General features: G+C 37.4%; 1 protein-coding gene across 2 annotated transcripts in view; it reads right to left on the bottom strand.

Annotated features, from left to right (window-relative positions):
* Positions 1–13925, bottom strand: part of Grid2 (glutamate ionotropic receptor delta type subunit 2) — a 1564629-nt gene that overhangs the window by 784010 nt on the left and 766694 nt on the right. For both annotated transcript variants that reach the window (XM_060374191.1, XM_060374189.1), the window contains exon 3: positions 7798–8082. In XM_060374191.1, the coding sequence (XP_060230174.1) occupies positions 7798–8082 (285 nt within the window). The remainder of the gene's footprint in view (positions 1–7797; positions 8083–13925) is intronic.

Genomic DNA, 13925 nt, shown 5'->3' with positions numbered 1-13925 from the left:
AAGTGTCCATCTTACGGGCACTGATTAAATCTACACCAACTCTACATGGAATGTGACTCAGGACTGTGTTGGGAGGACTGCTCCCTAATCTACCTTTCAAAACTAAGGACTCTGCTTACATACCCCAGTCACCTGATTGTGTACTGAACCTTAACTTCAATTATTAAATGAATGTTTTCACCAGGCAGATGAGCATGAGAATAAAAGAAATTTGATTTCCTGAAGTAGAAATTGTTTTGTACAAAGAAGTGTTAAATAATATGGTCATGTGATTTAATTTGGTCATTTCCATAGGACTTCGTTATGTTGACACTTCATGGAGATTCGTCTCCAATTTTCAAAATGGTGAAGCAGTTATGGGAAAGATAAATGGAACCAACCTAGTTGTTCCATCAACAGATGAATGGATAATAAAAATGGAACACTCATATAAAAATGGAATACTACAGCTCTCGGGAAAAATGACATCACAAAATTTGCAGAAAAATGAACTTTGAAATCATATTATCAAGTGTTGATTCTAGCCGTGTGTGTGTGTGTGTGTGTGTGTGTGTGTGTGTGTGCGTGTGTGTGTGTGGAGAGATAGCTCAGCAGTTAAGAACACTTATTGCTTTTACAGAGGACCCAGGTTCAGTTTCCAGTACCTAAATGGTGGCTCACAGCCATCCAAAACTCCAATTCTACGTATGCAAACTTCGAGGACACCAGGCATGCAGTTCACATATCATGCAGGTGAATACTCACACACACAATAAAATAAAATAAAAGGATATGAAGATAGCTAAGGGAGACTGTCAAACAATATACTATATATTATATATGCATACAATATACATATATATATATCAATATATACTCATACAGATAAACAGATGTGCCTGTTGGAATGGCATAACATAGAAAGGAGAGAAAGTGAAGGTAAATATTGGCTGATGGGGAAGGAAGGACTCAATGAAAGTAATGAACACTTGACTCATGAAAAAGATATAAAGCAAATTTCCATTGTTTAGGTTCAGCTCTTTTTTTTTTTTTTAGTTTTTGGTGTTATATAATTACATAAAATATATTTGATTGTGAAAGTGCAAAATCCCACGTGAAGCTTCATAACTTCATAATGGCTGTTCTAACTGTACAAAAGTTAATTCAGATGTACAGACTGCAGGTCTGGTTAATTTTACTGTGTGAATTTTTATTTGTAAGTTCTTTATAATAACATATTAATGGACACAAAAGAATTAAGTGAGGAAAGATCTGAGATGCTCAAGTGTATTTTAAAAATAAATTTCTCATTCATTAAATTTAAGATGACAGTGAGCTAAACAGTCTTGCATTCACACTTTTTTCACATTTTATGCTATTTTTTATTGAAAACCAGTTTTATGACAAGTAAACTAGCCTTAGAATTTTCTGTTTCAAAATAAGTGTATATTTCATAGATTTCTTTACTCTTATATATAAATTTATTTTAACTAATTTCATAAGAAAAAATAAAAACACATTTGCACATTTGCATTAAATAATATTGCTGTACATGTTTTTGCTTTCTGTAACTGAAAAAAATTCACCCTTTTCCCCTCTCCCAACTCCTTCTAGATCTTCCCTTCTTCCACACCTACCTAACTTTATACCCTTTCTTTTTTCTTCCTTTCTTTCTTCTTTCCTTTCTTTGTTTCTTTCTTTCATTCTTTCTTTCAAAAACAACCAACCTAAAGCAAGAAACTCACAGTAACAAAGATTTATCTTTAAATGTCCAACAGCCTTCCAAAGTTTTAGCAGGATTCATAGAAGTCATAAGCATTTTATGAGCACAGACTTTGCAAGATCCTTTTCTAATGACCCATGCAGGCCAGAGTGGGAGATACAATCCCTTTATAATTTTTTTTGAAATATCCTGCAGTTCTTCTTGAAGATAAATACCAAAACTTGTTGCTATTAGAATGGTACTTCAAGATTCTAGAAGTGTGGAAAGAACCCATCAAGACAACTTTGGCTTATAGAGTTGGGGATGGCATGGAAGTTCTTAGTCTTTAAAAATGAATTTGGAACTTTTCTTTGTGAGATGCTCTGGTGAAGATCCTGTAACCTGGATTTAGTGCTTGTATTTAGTTTACTGCTGTAACCTGTATTCCTACCAGATGGCTCCACCACACTTTTACCATCAGTCCTGTAAACTGACCAATGAGTCTATTGCAAACGCAGGGAACACATCCCTGCCCATGTAGAATACTGGCAAAATTCTTGCCCATCATGTGGGTGTAAGAAGACACCCCACCTGTAGCTAGGAACAAAACTTACTACACCTGAAGGCTTGTGAGTTATACTGTTTCTTATTTGTTCAGCCTTGCTTGAAAGAAGCCAAGGGAAACACACAAATAAATGAACATGATTATTCCCTAAAAATGTTTTTACTAAAAGCCCTGCAGGCTATCAATGCAGATGCTGAGACTTATGGGCAACCTTTGGGCAGAGTGCAGGGGATCTTATGAAAGAAGTGGGAAACAGTAAGATCTGGAGAGGACAGGAACTCCACAAGGAGAGCAACAGAACCAAACAATCTAAGCACAGGGGTCTTTCCTGAGACTGATACTCCAACCAAGGACTATGCATGGAGATAACCTAAGACTCCTGCACAGATGTAGCCCATGGCAGTTCAGTATCCAAGTGGGTTCCATTGTAATAGGAACAGGGACTGTCTCTGACATGAACTAATTGGCCTGCTCTTTAACTATCTCCCCCTGAGTGGGGAGCAGCCTTACCAGGCCACAGAAGAAGACAATGCATCCACTCCTGATGAGACCTAACAGACTAGGATCAGAAGGATGGAAAAGAAGACCTCCCCAATCAGTGGACTTGGGGAGGGGCATGCATGCAGAGGGTGGAGGAAGGGAGGGATTGGGACAGGAGGAGGGAGGGGCTTATGGGGGGAATACAAAGTGAATAAAGTGTAATTAATAAAGAAAAAAATTAAAATTAAAAAAAGAAGTATCAGGTCCAGCAATAGCTTTCTGGAATAGATAATAAGGGCAAGTTTTCTGTTTGTTTGTTTGTTTGCTTGTTTTTAGACAGGTAGCTCTGGCTGTCTTGAAACTCCACTCTGTAGACCATGCTGGCCTCAAACTCAGAGATCTGTCTGCCTCTGCCTCCCAAATGCTGGGATCAAAGGAATGTGCCACTATCACCCAGCTTTCAAAATTGTATCAACGAACTTCAAAAACTTTCCTTTAATTAAGAGTAGATTTTTTTTTCATTTTATATAAGTTGAGTATTCTCAAATATTATAAACTGACAAGGATACTAGATACCACAGGTCTGTGTCCCATCTAGGTGAACCTCAGATGCCTTAGAAATAGCACTTCCAGGTCAGCACTCTCTTGAAGACACTGGACTTGCATATTGGAAATGGTCTTGAGATGTCAAGTGCTGAGGTAAGCTGCAGCCAGCAATGATATGTTTTAATGAAACCCTCTAAAGCAAAGCTACCCTTACTCATTTAAGACAACTTTATGGAACAATCTCTATACATTTTTGCTCAAATTTCACTGCAGTTGAAGATGTCCACTTGAAAACATTCTCTTTAATCTTCAGTTTTGGATGTCAGTCTATTCACCTTCGACCCACTGGTCAGGGTTATTATAGATAAGAAACTTTGTCCTTGGGCAATGGAATCTTTGTGATCACAAATAAATCTTTGTACCTAGATTAATCCTTTTGATACAGTGGAAAGGTATATGTAAGAATTTAAGGAAAATGCCATGCAATTTTTCAAAGAAAGTCTACCTGTTATTGGGACTTGTTTTATTCATTAAAAAGTTCACTATAGTCTTATCGAAAAAAGCAGTGAGGAAATGAAGTGGATTTGGTCCCAATTTCTGTCCTCCAGATTGATTTGAAGAATTGCAAATGTGTGGGAAAGTTGCTAGTGGCCAATGGTGTATAAGAGAAGGATCTGATGACAGCCATTGTCTAAGAAGCTCTGTGCACTGCACCTTTGACAGCGGGAGTGCTCAGGAGGAGGGAAGTCACAAGGGTTCCTCAGTGTAGGCAAGCCCACATCACACACATCGAACTGGTTTTGTTCACAGACCTGGGTGGACTTTATATTAAATCAACCAAAGATTAACACAAGACTCATGCTACTTGCTGTTTCATGAGACTTAAGATCCTCTCTCTGGTATGTGACAATGGTTAGGTCTTGATAATGATGGACTAGGTTATTTTTTATCCTAATTACTGTTCTGTTTCTCTGCTTCTAAAAAAATCAAATCTTTCTAATTAAAACGTGGTATAGTTTTCCTTTAAATTATTATTATATCTATGAAATTGGAAGGTTTCATTATGTCTCTTTAACAAAAATGATTTTATATAATCAGTGAACTTGGTTTTTTAACCTTCTTAGAAATTAATTTTATTTCCACAGTGTAAATTAAAATAGTGGCCAGAAACAGGAATAATAGGGAGACCACTGACGCATCTGGCTTCTTCTGTTGAAGTTGCTTAATATTTAATATTGCTGTTATCTAAAATAATGCTCATGATATTAACAGCTGCCTAAGCAGATGAATATGAGGATTTCACGAGATAACGCATACATTTGAAGAATTTAGCAAAGTGGCTTCATATAGCAAACACTCTCTAACCGTTAGCTGTTGTTATTATAGTCTTGGCATTAAATGATACAGTATAAAATACTCGCTCTAGTTCCTGGCAAGTAAAAAATAAGGTATTTTTAATATTTCAGTTGCTTTAAGACTTGGTCACATTTTTCTCCATAAAAGTGGCCATTTCTCACATATGCTGCCTCCCAAAAGCATCCCTAACCTTAATAACCAAGATCAAAGTCTACCCAGGAAGCCTGCTTAAGCACTGCTGCCAAAATTAAAGTCTTCATTACCTTACGCCAACATTCAGTCCCTGGAAAGTGAACTCACCGTTTCCTCTTTCAGAGGACATAAAAACAACTTCCCTCTTTTTATTAACTGTAAGGTTTTTAATATTTAAAGGTAAACACGTATTCTGAAGAACATTTTAACTCATGCTTTGTAATGTACTAAGAAGAACTGGCTATTTCACACAGTACACATTGTTAAAAGCTCAGCAACACAGCCTTCTTTTCAAGCCTTTTGGAGAATAAAGTCTTAAATTAATTCCTTCAACATAAAGTTTCCATACTTATCAAAAACTTTGATTCATTTACATAGAATCAATGATATGATTTTTTTGTTAGACTGCTTTAATCATAATTAACTACTTCAGAAGAGGACATCATTAATCAGCCAGATAGAGAAGCTTGAAATATACACATTCTCTCCCTCTTTATAAAAGATATATGCACATATATACATATATGTGTATATAATGTGTATATTTTAGAATTATATATATATATATATTATTGTAAGCAAATTCACCTCCAACAACCATGGTTCTCAGCATTCTGCTTGATTCCATCCAGTAATGATACTTAATCCATTCATTAATGGAAGAAATTCCTCATAATCAAGATAAAAGTCAAGTCTAATCCACTTAGAATGATGTCCCCGATGGATGACCAGATGTGAACACATTAGCTCTCCTCCAGGTACAAAGCCTCTGGGAGCTGTTGATCTTGGACCCCAGCCTAGTCTTTCCCTAACCAGACTGATTGTAAACATTAAAAGAAAAGTTTTCTTTTACTAAATAAGAATTATTATTGGAAATAATCTTGATGATCGTAGCAGCGCTGGTTTTCAGGACTCTAAGTAAGTCTAAGGCAAGTTTACCAACAGAGTCAGGGATTTTTTACTTGTTTGTTTGTCCTGTGTTTAAATGGAGACCAAATCATCCTTGTGCAGTTGTAGTGCCAGATGCACTCCAAAGCATTTAGAGGAGAAAGGGGGTTCTCAAGGGTAAGTCGATGACTGGGACTGAGGGCTAAGGGGACACTTTCAGGACAGCATTCAGCTCATCCATAAGGACAGTGTCTTCTCTTATAAGAACCCCATCTGTAATTCTCACGGGGTTTAAAAATAAAGTGTAGTAAGTGATTTTGTATCCTACAGACTTTTACAATCAAAGGCTAAATTTCCCATTCAATGCTGAAAAGTATCTTCATCAGAAATCACTCTTCTGCTGCTTATTTTATTAGACTGTTTTCTCCCATTAAAGATCTGGATTTTCAACATTCATGATTTCAGCTAACACTTGATCAGAGGCTGTGAACACCATTTAACATTGGAAAGGAACACATTCTAATAGGCGAAAGCGGACAAAGGCAGTAAGAGTGTTGATTCTAGAGACAGTGTTGTGTTTAAACATCATCTCACAGCTTTTCATGCTTCAATAGCCCATCTTTTTTTTTCTGCTGATGAGCCAATTGTTTTCAATATTGTTTTTGTTTCTGTTTTTCATGACAGTCTCTTAATCCTCAATCTGTGACCCCTAAATAATGTGACTTTAGCAACTAAAATACTAGTTTCCGTCTTGGAGTCAAAAAGTGTGTTTCCAGAGAGTCCACAGATTTTGGCTCAAGTTTGTCCGTTGAGTTCTGGGATTCTGCCTGCCAAAAGGCCAGGCCACTTTGACCACTTGGGTCTAAATGTAACAGCTCCTGTCCCTCTTCCTGGCCCGCCCCAGGGGACTCTCCTTTGTTGCTTGCCAGAATTTTGCCAACCTCCTGGCATTCAGCTTTGTCTCCTTGTCTGCCTCTGGTCTGACTTTCACAATAAAGCCTGAGAAGAAAGAATTGCTTTGAATGTTTGTTTGTTTTCCATGCTTATTAACTTATTTGCCAAGAAAAACATTCTTTTGATAAAAATGGAAAAACAAGACCCAGAAGAGAAACATTTTAGAATCTTCAAAGGAAGAACATTTCTAAATGAATCCTTCATTTGGGGATTTATTTAATCTCTGTTGGTGATATCCAGCTCCAGTCCCTGCTCCCACTCCTCACGAGCATAAGGGGAGAACCACGTGTAAAGAGCTTGAGACTCATTAGAAACTGAAGAGCTTCAGAAAAGAATTTAAACCAAAATGTTATCTTCTCTTAATGTGTTAATGTATCACAAGCAAAGATTCTGAGGTAGATTGTTTTTTCTCCGTGATACAGTGCACTCTGCGCACCACAGTAAGTGATGTAGAAATATTGGTTCATAGCTCTTTGTAGGCTTTAGTGCACCTCATATCGAGTAAAACATGCAGAGAATATTTTCTACTTCCATCAACCACAACGGGCAAGACATTAAGTTAGTAGTAATGTCACAACAGCTCTACAAACAAGCTTGTCAGGTTTTCATTTTTATTCAATAAAAGAAAAGAGGCTATCTTTCTACCAGTGTGCTATGATCATCCCATGGTTTCATCATCATCATAATCACAGAATTATGTATTTTAAAGGATTGTATTCTCTTTTTAATTCAAGATATTATAGTCAGACTACTTAGAAAGAGGTTTAAACAGAGAGTTAGGTGCAGACTTTTTGTTTGTTTGTTTATTATTTATTTAATACTAACAACAACTTGTTAATATTCCAAGCTAGCCTTGAACCCTCCATCTTTTCCCCCAGTCTTATAAGTGCTGGGATAACAAGTGTGTGTTATACATTCCAAGAGATGTTTATATTTATGCTTTATTTCAGAGGTATTTAATCAGAGGATGAGCTCAATAGCATTTAAAACAGTTCTGTTTGTTTGTTGCTGTGAGGTATAGTAGAAGGAAGAAAACCACAAATGATTAGTAAGTTCCTTAAAAACTTTTAGGATTTAATGCAGTTGCTTCTCATGCAAACATTACCTTATGACTCTCCTCAATCCCAATACTTACCATATTCACTGTCATAGAAGATAATGAATTTCTGCCATGCGTACTCTGTGACTACTCTTAGGATGACTTCATTCAAGTAGACAGGCGGACGAACTGAAAGAGTGTAGTCATCATTCCTGCTGCTCCGGGTGAGGCCACAGCCACTTCTTGGGGTCCCAGCTGTTGAGCGCTGAATGAAGAGGTGTGGGATGTGCATGGCATCTGCCAAGGACTGAAGGGACCCAGCTGATGTGCAACCAATGGAGCTCACCAGGGCCAAGATGCCCTGGTTCATAAGTTCGCATGCTGCAAGAGAGCACAGTAATGCCAAGGTCAGTGGGGTTTGTGTGATTTCTCCTTTCTGAGAACCAATAGCTTACAGAGTCATTTAAGTGCCATTTTTAAAAATATAAATATGCTGTATGAAAACACCCTTGAATTAAGAAGAGCTTCTGGAATCCAGATCAAAAGCTCTGCTTCCACCAGCTCCGCGGTGCTGCTCAAGCATCTATGGGCTCAATCTGCCCATATTAAAAGGGCAAAACAGCAGGAGGGATTACAGTGAGGATTAGCAATAAGCCAGTGTCTATCATTTGTTTCTCACATGGTAGACACCCAATTTGTCACAGCTAAACTTGTATAATTATCACTTCATGATTCAGAAGAATTCCTGCCCAACATATAACACAAGTTTTTAGAACGTATCTACTGTGTAAACTGATGAGTGACAAGGAAGACAAAGAGTTGGAAAGAGAAACTTTTGACCATCATGGAATTCCAAACCATGTGACATTTCTGTCTCTCAATAAATTAGAAAAATAAAATGTTTTTGCCCTTTTCTTTAAGAAAAAAAATCCTCAGAAAAATGAAACATTAAATTCTATCAATAATCTCATTCTGGCATCTAAATGAACAATTTACAGTTGCTACTATATATAATTCATATCAATTTATTTATATTTTTCTGTGTATGTAAATTCATTTACCTCATAGTTAAAGCTAGACCTAATATAAATATATTCAAATATAAACACATAGCATATGTATTTAAAAAGAGATAAGTACTGGTTTATAATGCCAGTATTTAAAGGTGAAAGGGCATAAATAAATTCAAAAGCAAATTCAAAAAAAGGGCAAAATATTTACATTTAAAATAATCAGCTGTAATAACTGATTCTCCTTTTATTTCATATTTTAGACTGTCTAGGCTGACCCAAAATTTAGAATTTATTAAAGGTTGGTTTACACAATCATTGAAAACTTAAATAAACAAGAAAAAAGGCTAACCTTTCTGTATAATTAATAGGTAATTTAGTGAAGGCTGATTTGAAGGGCAAGTTGAAGGCTAAGCACGTGAGTATCACGTGTGTTTCCTGTGATTAACAGTGAGTAATTCCATGCCTATAATGACAATCAATAATCACTGAGAACACGTTTTCAAGCACCAACTCATGAGAGGTTGCCTTGACTTCAACTCCATGTGCACAATCTCATTTGGGAGGAATTAAATTAGAATATAAGAGGCTGAGGTTGACATTTTGAAAAAATATCGCATATTCTACTCATGATTGTAACTTTAACATCTTGAAAAGTAATATGAGTTTATGCTCACTAATAGTTCCAAGGAATGTATGCAAAAAGCCCAGTCAAAAGTTTATTTCATTTCTATGCTAAATAAACCATTCACAAATGCAAATGAAAACTAATATTTAAAGGTTTTGTATAAAAGCTTGGCTCCTCTAGCCCAGAGAAATGCTTTAATGCATATACAGCTGGATTCAAATAAGGTATTGTAATCATTACAAGTAAACAGCAGTTTTTAACCATAAACCACAGAAGTTATAAAGTTCTAACTTTTGCCAGGCATGGGTGGCACACACCTGTTTTCCGAGTATACAGGGAGGCAGAGGCAGGCAGATTGCTGTGAGTTCAAGACCAGCCAGGTCTGCAAAGCAAGTCTGGACTTTAGTCAAAGTTACACAGAAATACCCTGTCTTGAAAACAAATGAACAAACAAAAAGTTCCAATTTTCAATCAAAAACTTCAGTTTGTTTATTATATTTTTTCATGTATGACAATATAAGAAAAGTGTTGGTTTTAGTCTTTAGAAATATAAATTTAAGAAGTTACATCTTAATCACACTCAGCTGCAAAACTTGTTAGAGCATGTCTTAGGTAGGGTAATGGGTTAATTTTATCTTATGCTTTTACATGACAGTCAGTTAATGAAGGAAGTCTGGAAAGGAACTTGAGGCAGGAACCTAGAGCTAGGATTTGATGCAGAAGCCTCGCTCTCCAGCCTCACTCAGCCTGCTTCATCTTCTTTTCTTAAAATATATATTTTTAATTTACTTTTCTCTTATCTCTTAAATCATGTTCTTTCCCCTCTCCGAACTCTCTCCTAGGTCCTCCTCTCCTCATTATCCACCCTACTTTATGTGCTCTCTCTCTCATAAAATTGAAATCACATGAATTAAACCAAACAACCAATAAGATGAAAAATATCAAAATTAAAAAAATATGCACGCATAAAAAAACAAAAACATGGAGCCCAATTGTGTTTGTGGTGTATTGTTATGCCATCATTTATGTGTTTTTGTTTACTCTGTTTTGTTTTCTGTGCTGATAAAATATTCTGAAAATATCTCTCACATCTTAAGAGACTGGAACTTTTGTTGGGCCTCAGAGCCAAAGTCAATAATGCTTGCTGTCTGCTATTATTGTACGCTCAAACCCAAACTTCCCTTAAGAGAACAGTAAAATAGTTAACTTTACCTTGCCTTGAATTTCCCGTGAAATCAATGCTTAGAACCCAAGCTAATACACAGCTGCAATCTTATATCCTTTCATGTCCCTGCCCCAAACAATGCATGTATTTCATTTGCTGAAAGCAGCAAATACTAAAGTCAAAAGCCACTACATAAACTATGAAAACAATAATCGTATGGGTATGGGTTGATAAACAAGGATGTTTGTTGTGTGGGTCAGTTGGCATGTGTTGGAACCAGGCACTTATTCTCTTACAAAACTCTGTTAACGTGGCTTCTTTGACGTTTACACTAAGCTGAAGCGATCATAGCCTTCTACGTGGTTTCTAGCAACAGCGCAAGCTATAGAACTCAGCATGGCTTCTGTCAGGGGTGGGAAGGACTCAGCTTTCTTTAAGGGGCTGGCCACTGGGAGTTTTTGATCATGCACCAATGAGTATATGAGCAACACAAATTGCATACTTTTCTTCTTCTTTTAATTTGTGGGGTCCTTATAAGAGGGGAAAGTGGCTCTGGTAGGACTCGGAAGAGGGTGTGACTGGGATACATGATGTGAAATTCACAAATAATCAATAAAAATATTATGTTGAAAACAATCCAAAAACCAAACAAAAATTTTTAAAGATTTTTCTAAATTATCCCATTTTCCCATGTGATGCTCTAAATTTCCCATTTTCCTGCTCTTCAATAAATAAAGAGCAAAGCCCTTCGTTAGAGAAACAGACACCACTCACAAGAACACAAACGCACAGACACACAGACACAGCACATACAGAACTGGTCACACACATCTCATACAACAAACAGATATTCATCAGAATAGACACACACACACGGAGAGACAAATAGATTCATAAGACAGCCCTTCGGCAGGCAAAGGTTTAGTCTCTGTTACAGAGATAGGACAAATATATGAAAAATAAGAGAATTCAAATGTGGACTTGATTAAATGGCTCCAAGGTGAAGTTCCTTTATTTTCCTTAATGTGATACCGAGGCGCAATGGGTAATTCGGATTTAATCGATAATGTATTACAATCTACACAGTGTTTGACACAGCCTTCCTGTAACTCCGGTTGCCCTCGGACTTCCTATGAAACAGAAGATGACCTTGAACTTCTGGTTCTTTGGCTTCTCTCTCTCCCAAGTGCTAATATTATATCTATGTGTTGCTACACTTTGTCTCCATTTCATTATTACTTTTATGTCTTCCTATGTATAATAAGACTTATAAATTAATTTAAGGTGGATATTGTAATTTTGAGATGATACAGTGGAAGAGTAAAGCTGTTGTGCTATGCTTTACTGCTGAAGTGGCAATATAAAACAGCATTCTGGAAAAAAAGACTCTGAGGGAAAAAACAAACAAACAAACAAACAAAAACAAAACAAAACAAAAAAATAAAATCATTTTGGGAAATTTTTAATAGGGGAAGACTGGAGAGTTACACCCTGTGAGTAATGAATGTTCATTCTTCTTATAAAATTTCCAACCTATATAACTTAATCCCCATTTAGAAAGGCAAAGAGGATGGACATCAGAAGAGAGAGAAAACAGGGAACAGGACAGGCACCTACCACAGAGGGCCTCTGAAAGGCTCCACTCTGCAGGGTATCAGAGCAGATGCTGAGACTTATAGACAAACTTTGGGTGGAGTGCAGGAAATCTTATGAAAGAAGGGGGAGATAGTAAGACCTGGAGAGGACAGGAGCTCCACAAGGAGAGCAACAGAACTAAAAAATCTGGGCCCAGGAGTCTTTTCTGAGACTGATACTCCAACCATGGAGATAACCAAGAACTCCTGCACAGATGTAGCCCATGGCAGTTCAGTGTCCAAGTGGGTTCCATAGTAATGGGAACAGGGACTGTCTCTGACATGAACTGATTGGCCTGCTCTTTGATCACCTTCCCCTGATGGGGAGCAGTCTTGCTGGGCCACAGAGGAAGACAATGCAGCCACTCCTGTAGAGACCTGATAGGCTAGGGTCAGATGGAAGGGGAGGAAGACCTCCCCTATCAGTGGACTTGGGGAGGGACAAGGGTGGAGAAGGGAGAGGGAGGTTGGGATTGGGAGGGGAAGAGGGAGAGAGCTACAGGAGGGATACAAAGTGAATAAACTGTAATTAATAAAAATAAAAGAGGAAAAAATCCACACATACAAAGATTTGAAAAAAAAATACATACATATACTTTAAGAGTGGGAAGAAGGTAGAAAAGTCTGGATCTAAGTAATGGTTGAAGATTCTTTATACCCTCCACCATAGAAAGCAAACAGAGAAATTTCATATGGTTGAAACTGACAGAGTTCTCCATAGGGAAAAACACTAGAATTTGTCTATGTCAGTACTTAAGGGGCAGAGGATTTCTTGTAATTAGCTGCAAGAAACACTGACCAAAAGGGACTTGGAGAAGAATTTATTTCACTCACAGGTTACAGTTCATCATCAAAGTAAGCCAAGGCAGGAACTCAAGCAATGAAGCAGAAACCACAGAGGCACTGCTTCCTAGCTTGCACTCCATGACTTGCTTCGCCTAGGACTGACACCTCCTACAGTGGGTTGGACCTTCTCAAACCAATCAATATTGTCCTTCAGACCCACAGTCCAATCTGATAGAAGTAATTCCTTAGTTTAGGTTCTCTCTTCCTTGGTGATTTGGGTTGACAAATACCTAAGTAGTCTTGTTGAAGACAGAAGAAAGAGGTTACCAGCCCAGACTGGATTGGAACTGGGGGACCCCAAAACCAAGTTTCATTGAGATGCATAAAACACTGTCTCTAGGGCAACCTTCTGCTGCCTCTTCAAGGCTGTAGTGTGAAACTGATTACCAATGCAAAATGCTGCTTGAAACACAGAGAGGAATTTAATTGTTCTGCCTTGTTCTTAGTCTGTTTGTCCTAGATGAAGGCCACTGTAAGGAGTACAACTCATGATAGCTGAGGAGAAACTATAAACGTATGGGGTTGCACAGGGAACGGAGAGAGTTTATGTTTGGCAGGAACATCAAATCTGAAGTTAAAACACTGGATCATTTAGTTTTGTTTCCATAAAATTGAGTTACCAGCACAGGAGGAAAGGGTGGCTACTGGATTGGGAAGATTAGAGGAGCCTCTGTTGTCTCCCCATTTAAGCCAAGGACTTCTCAGTGGCATATTCTTTTCTCTGATACTTCAGGCTGTGTGATTTTTATGTATGTAACTACATGCCATCCCCATCAATACACCCAGACCATATGCAACAGCTTGCTGGTTTATAACTCCATCTGTTCAAGATTTTACATCAGAGATGCTTGGAGCATGCTCTAATAGCTGAAAGAGCACACCTTTTAAAAAATTAATTCCATAACAGCATTTGCAATCGGCAATACTTTGCCACTTTTGGA

Source organism: Meriones unguiculatus, chromosome 21, assembly GCF_030254825.1.
Source record: "Meriones unguiculatus strain TT.TT164.6M chromosome 21, Bangor_MerUng_6.1, whole genome shotgun sequence".
NCBI lineage: Eukaryota > Metazoa > Chordata > Mammalia > Rodentia > Muridae > Meriones > Meriones unguiculatus.
Note: the sequence above shows the minus strand (reverse complement) of the source record. Positions and strands in the feature narration are given on the sequence as shown.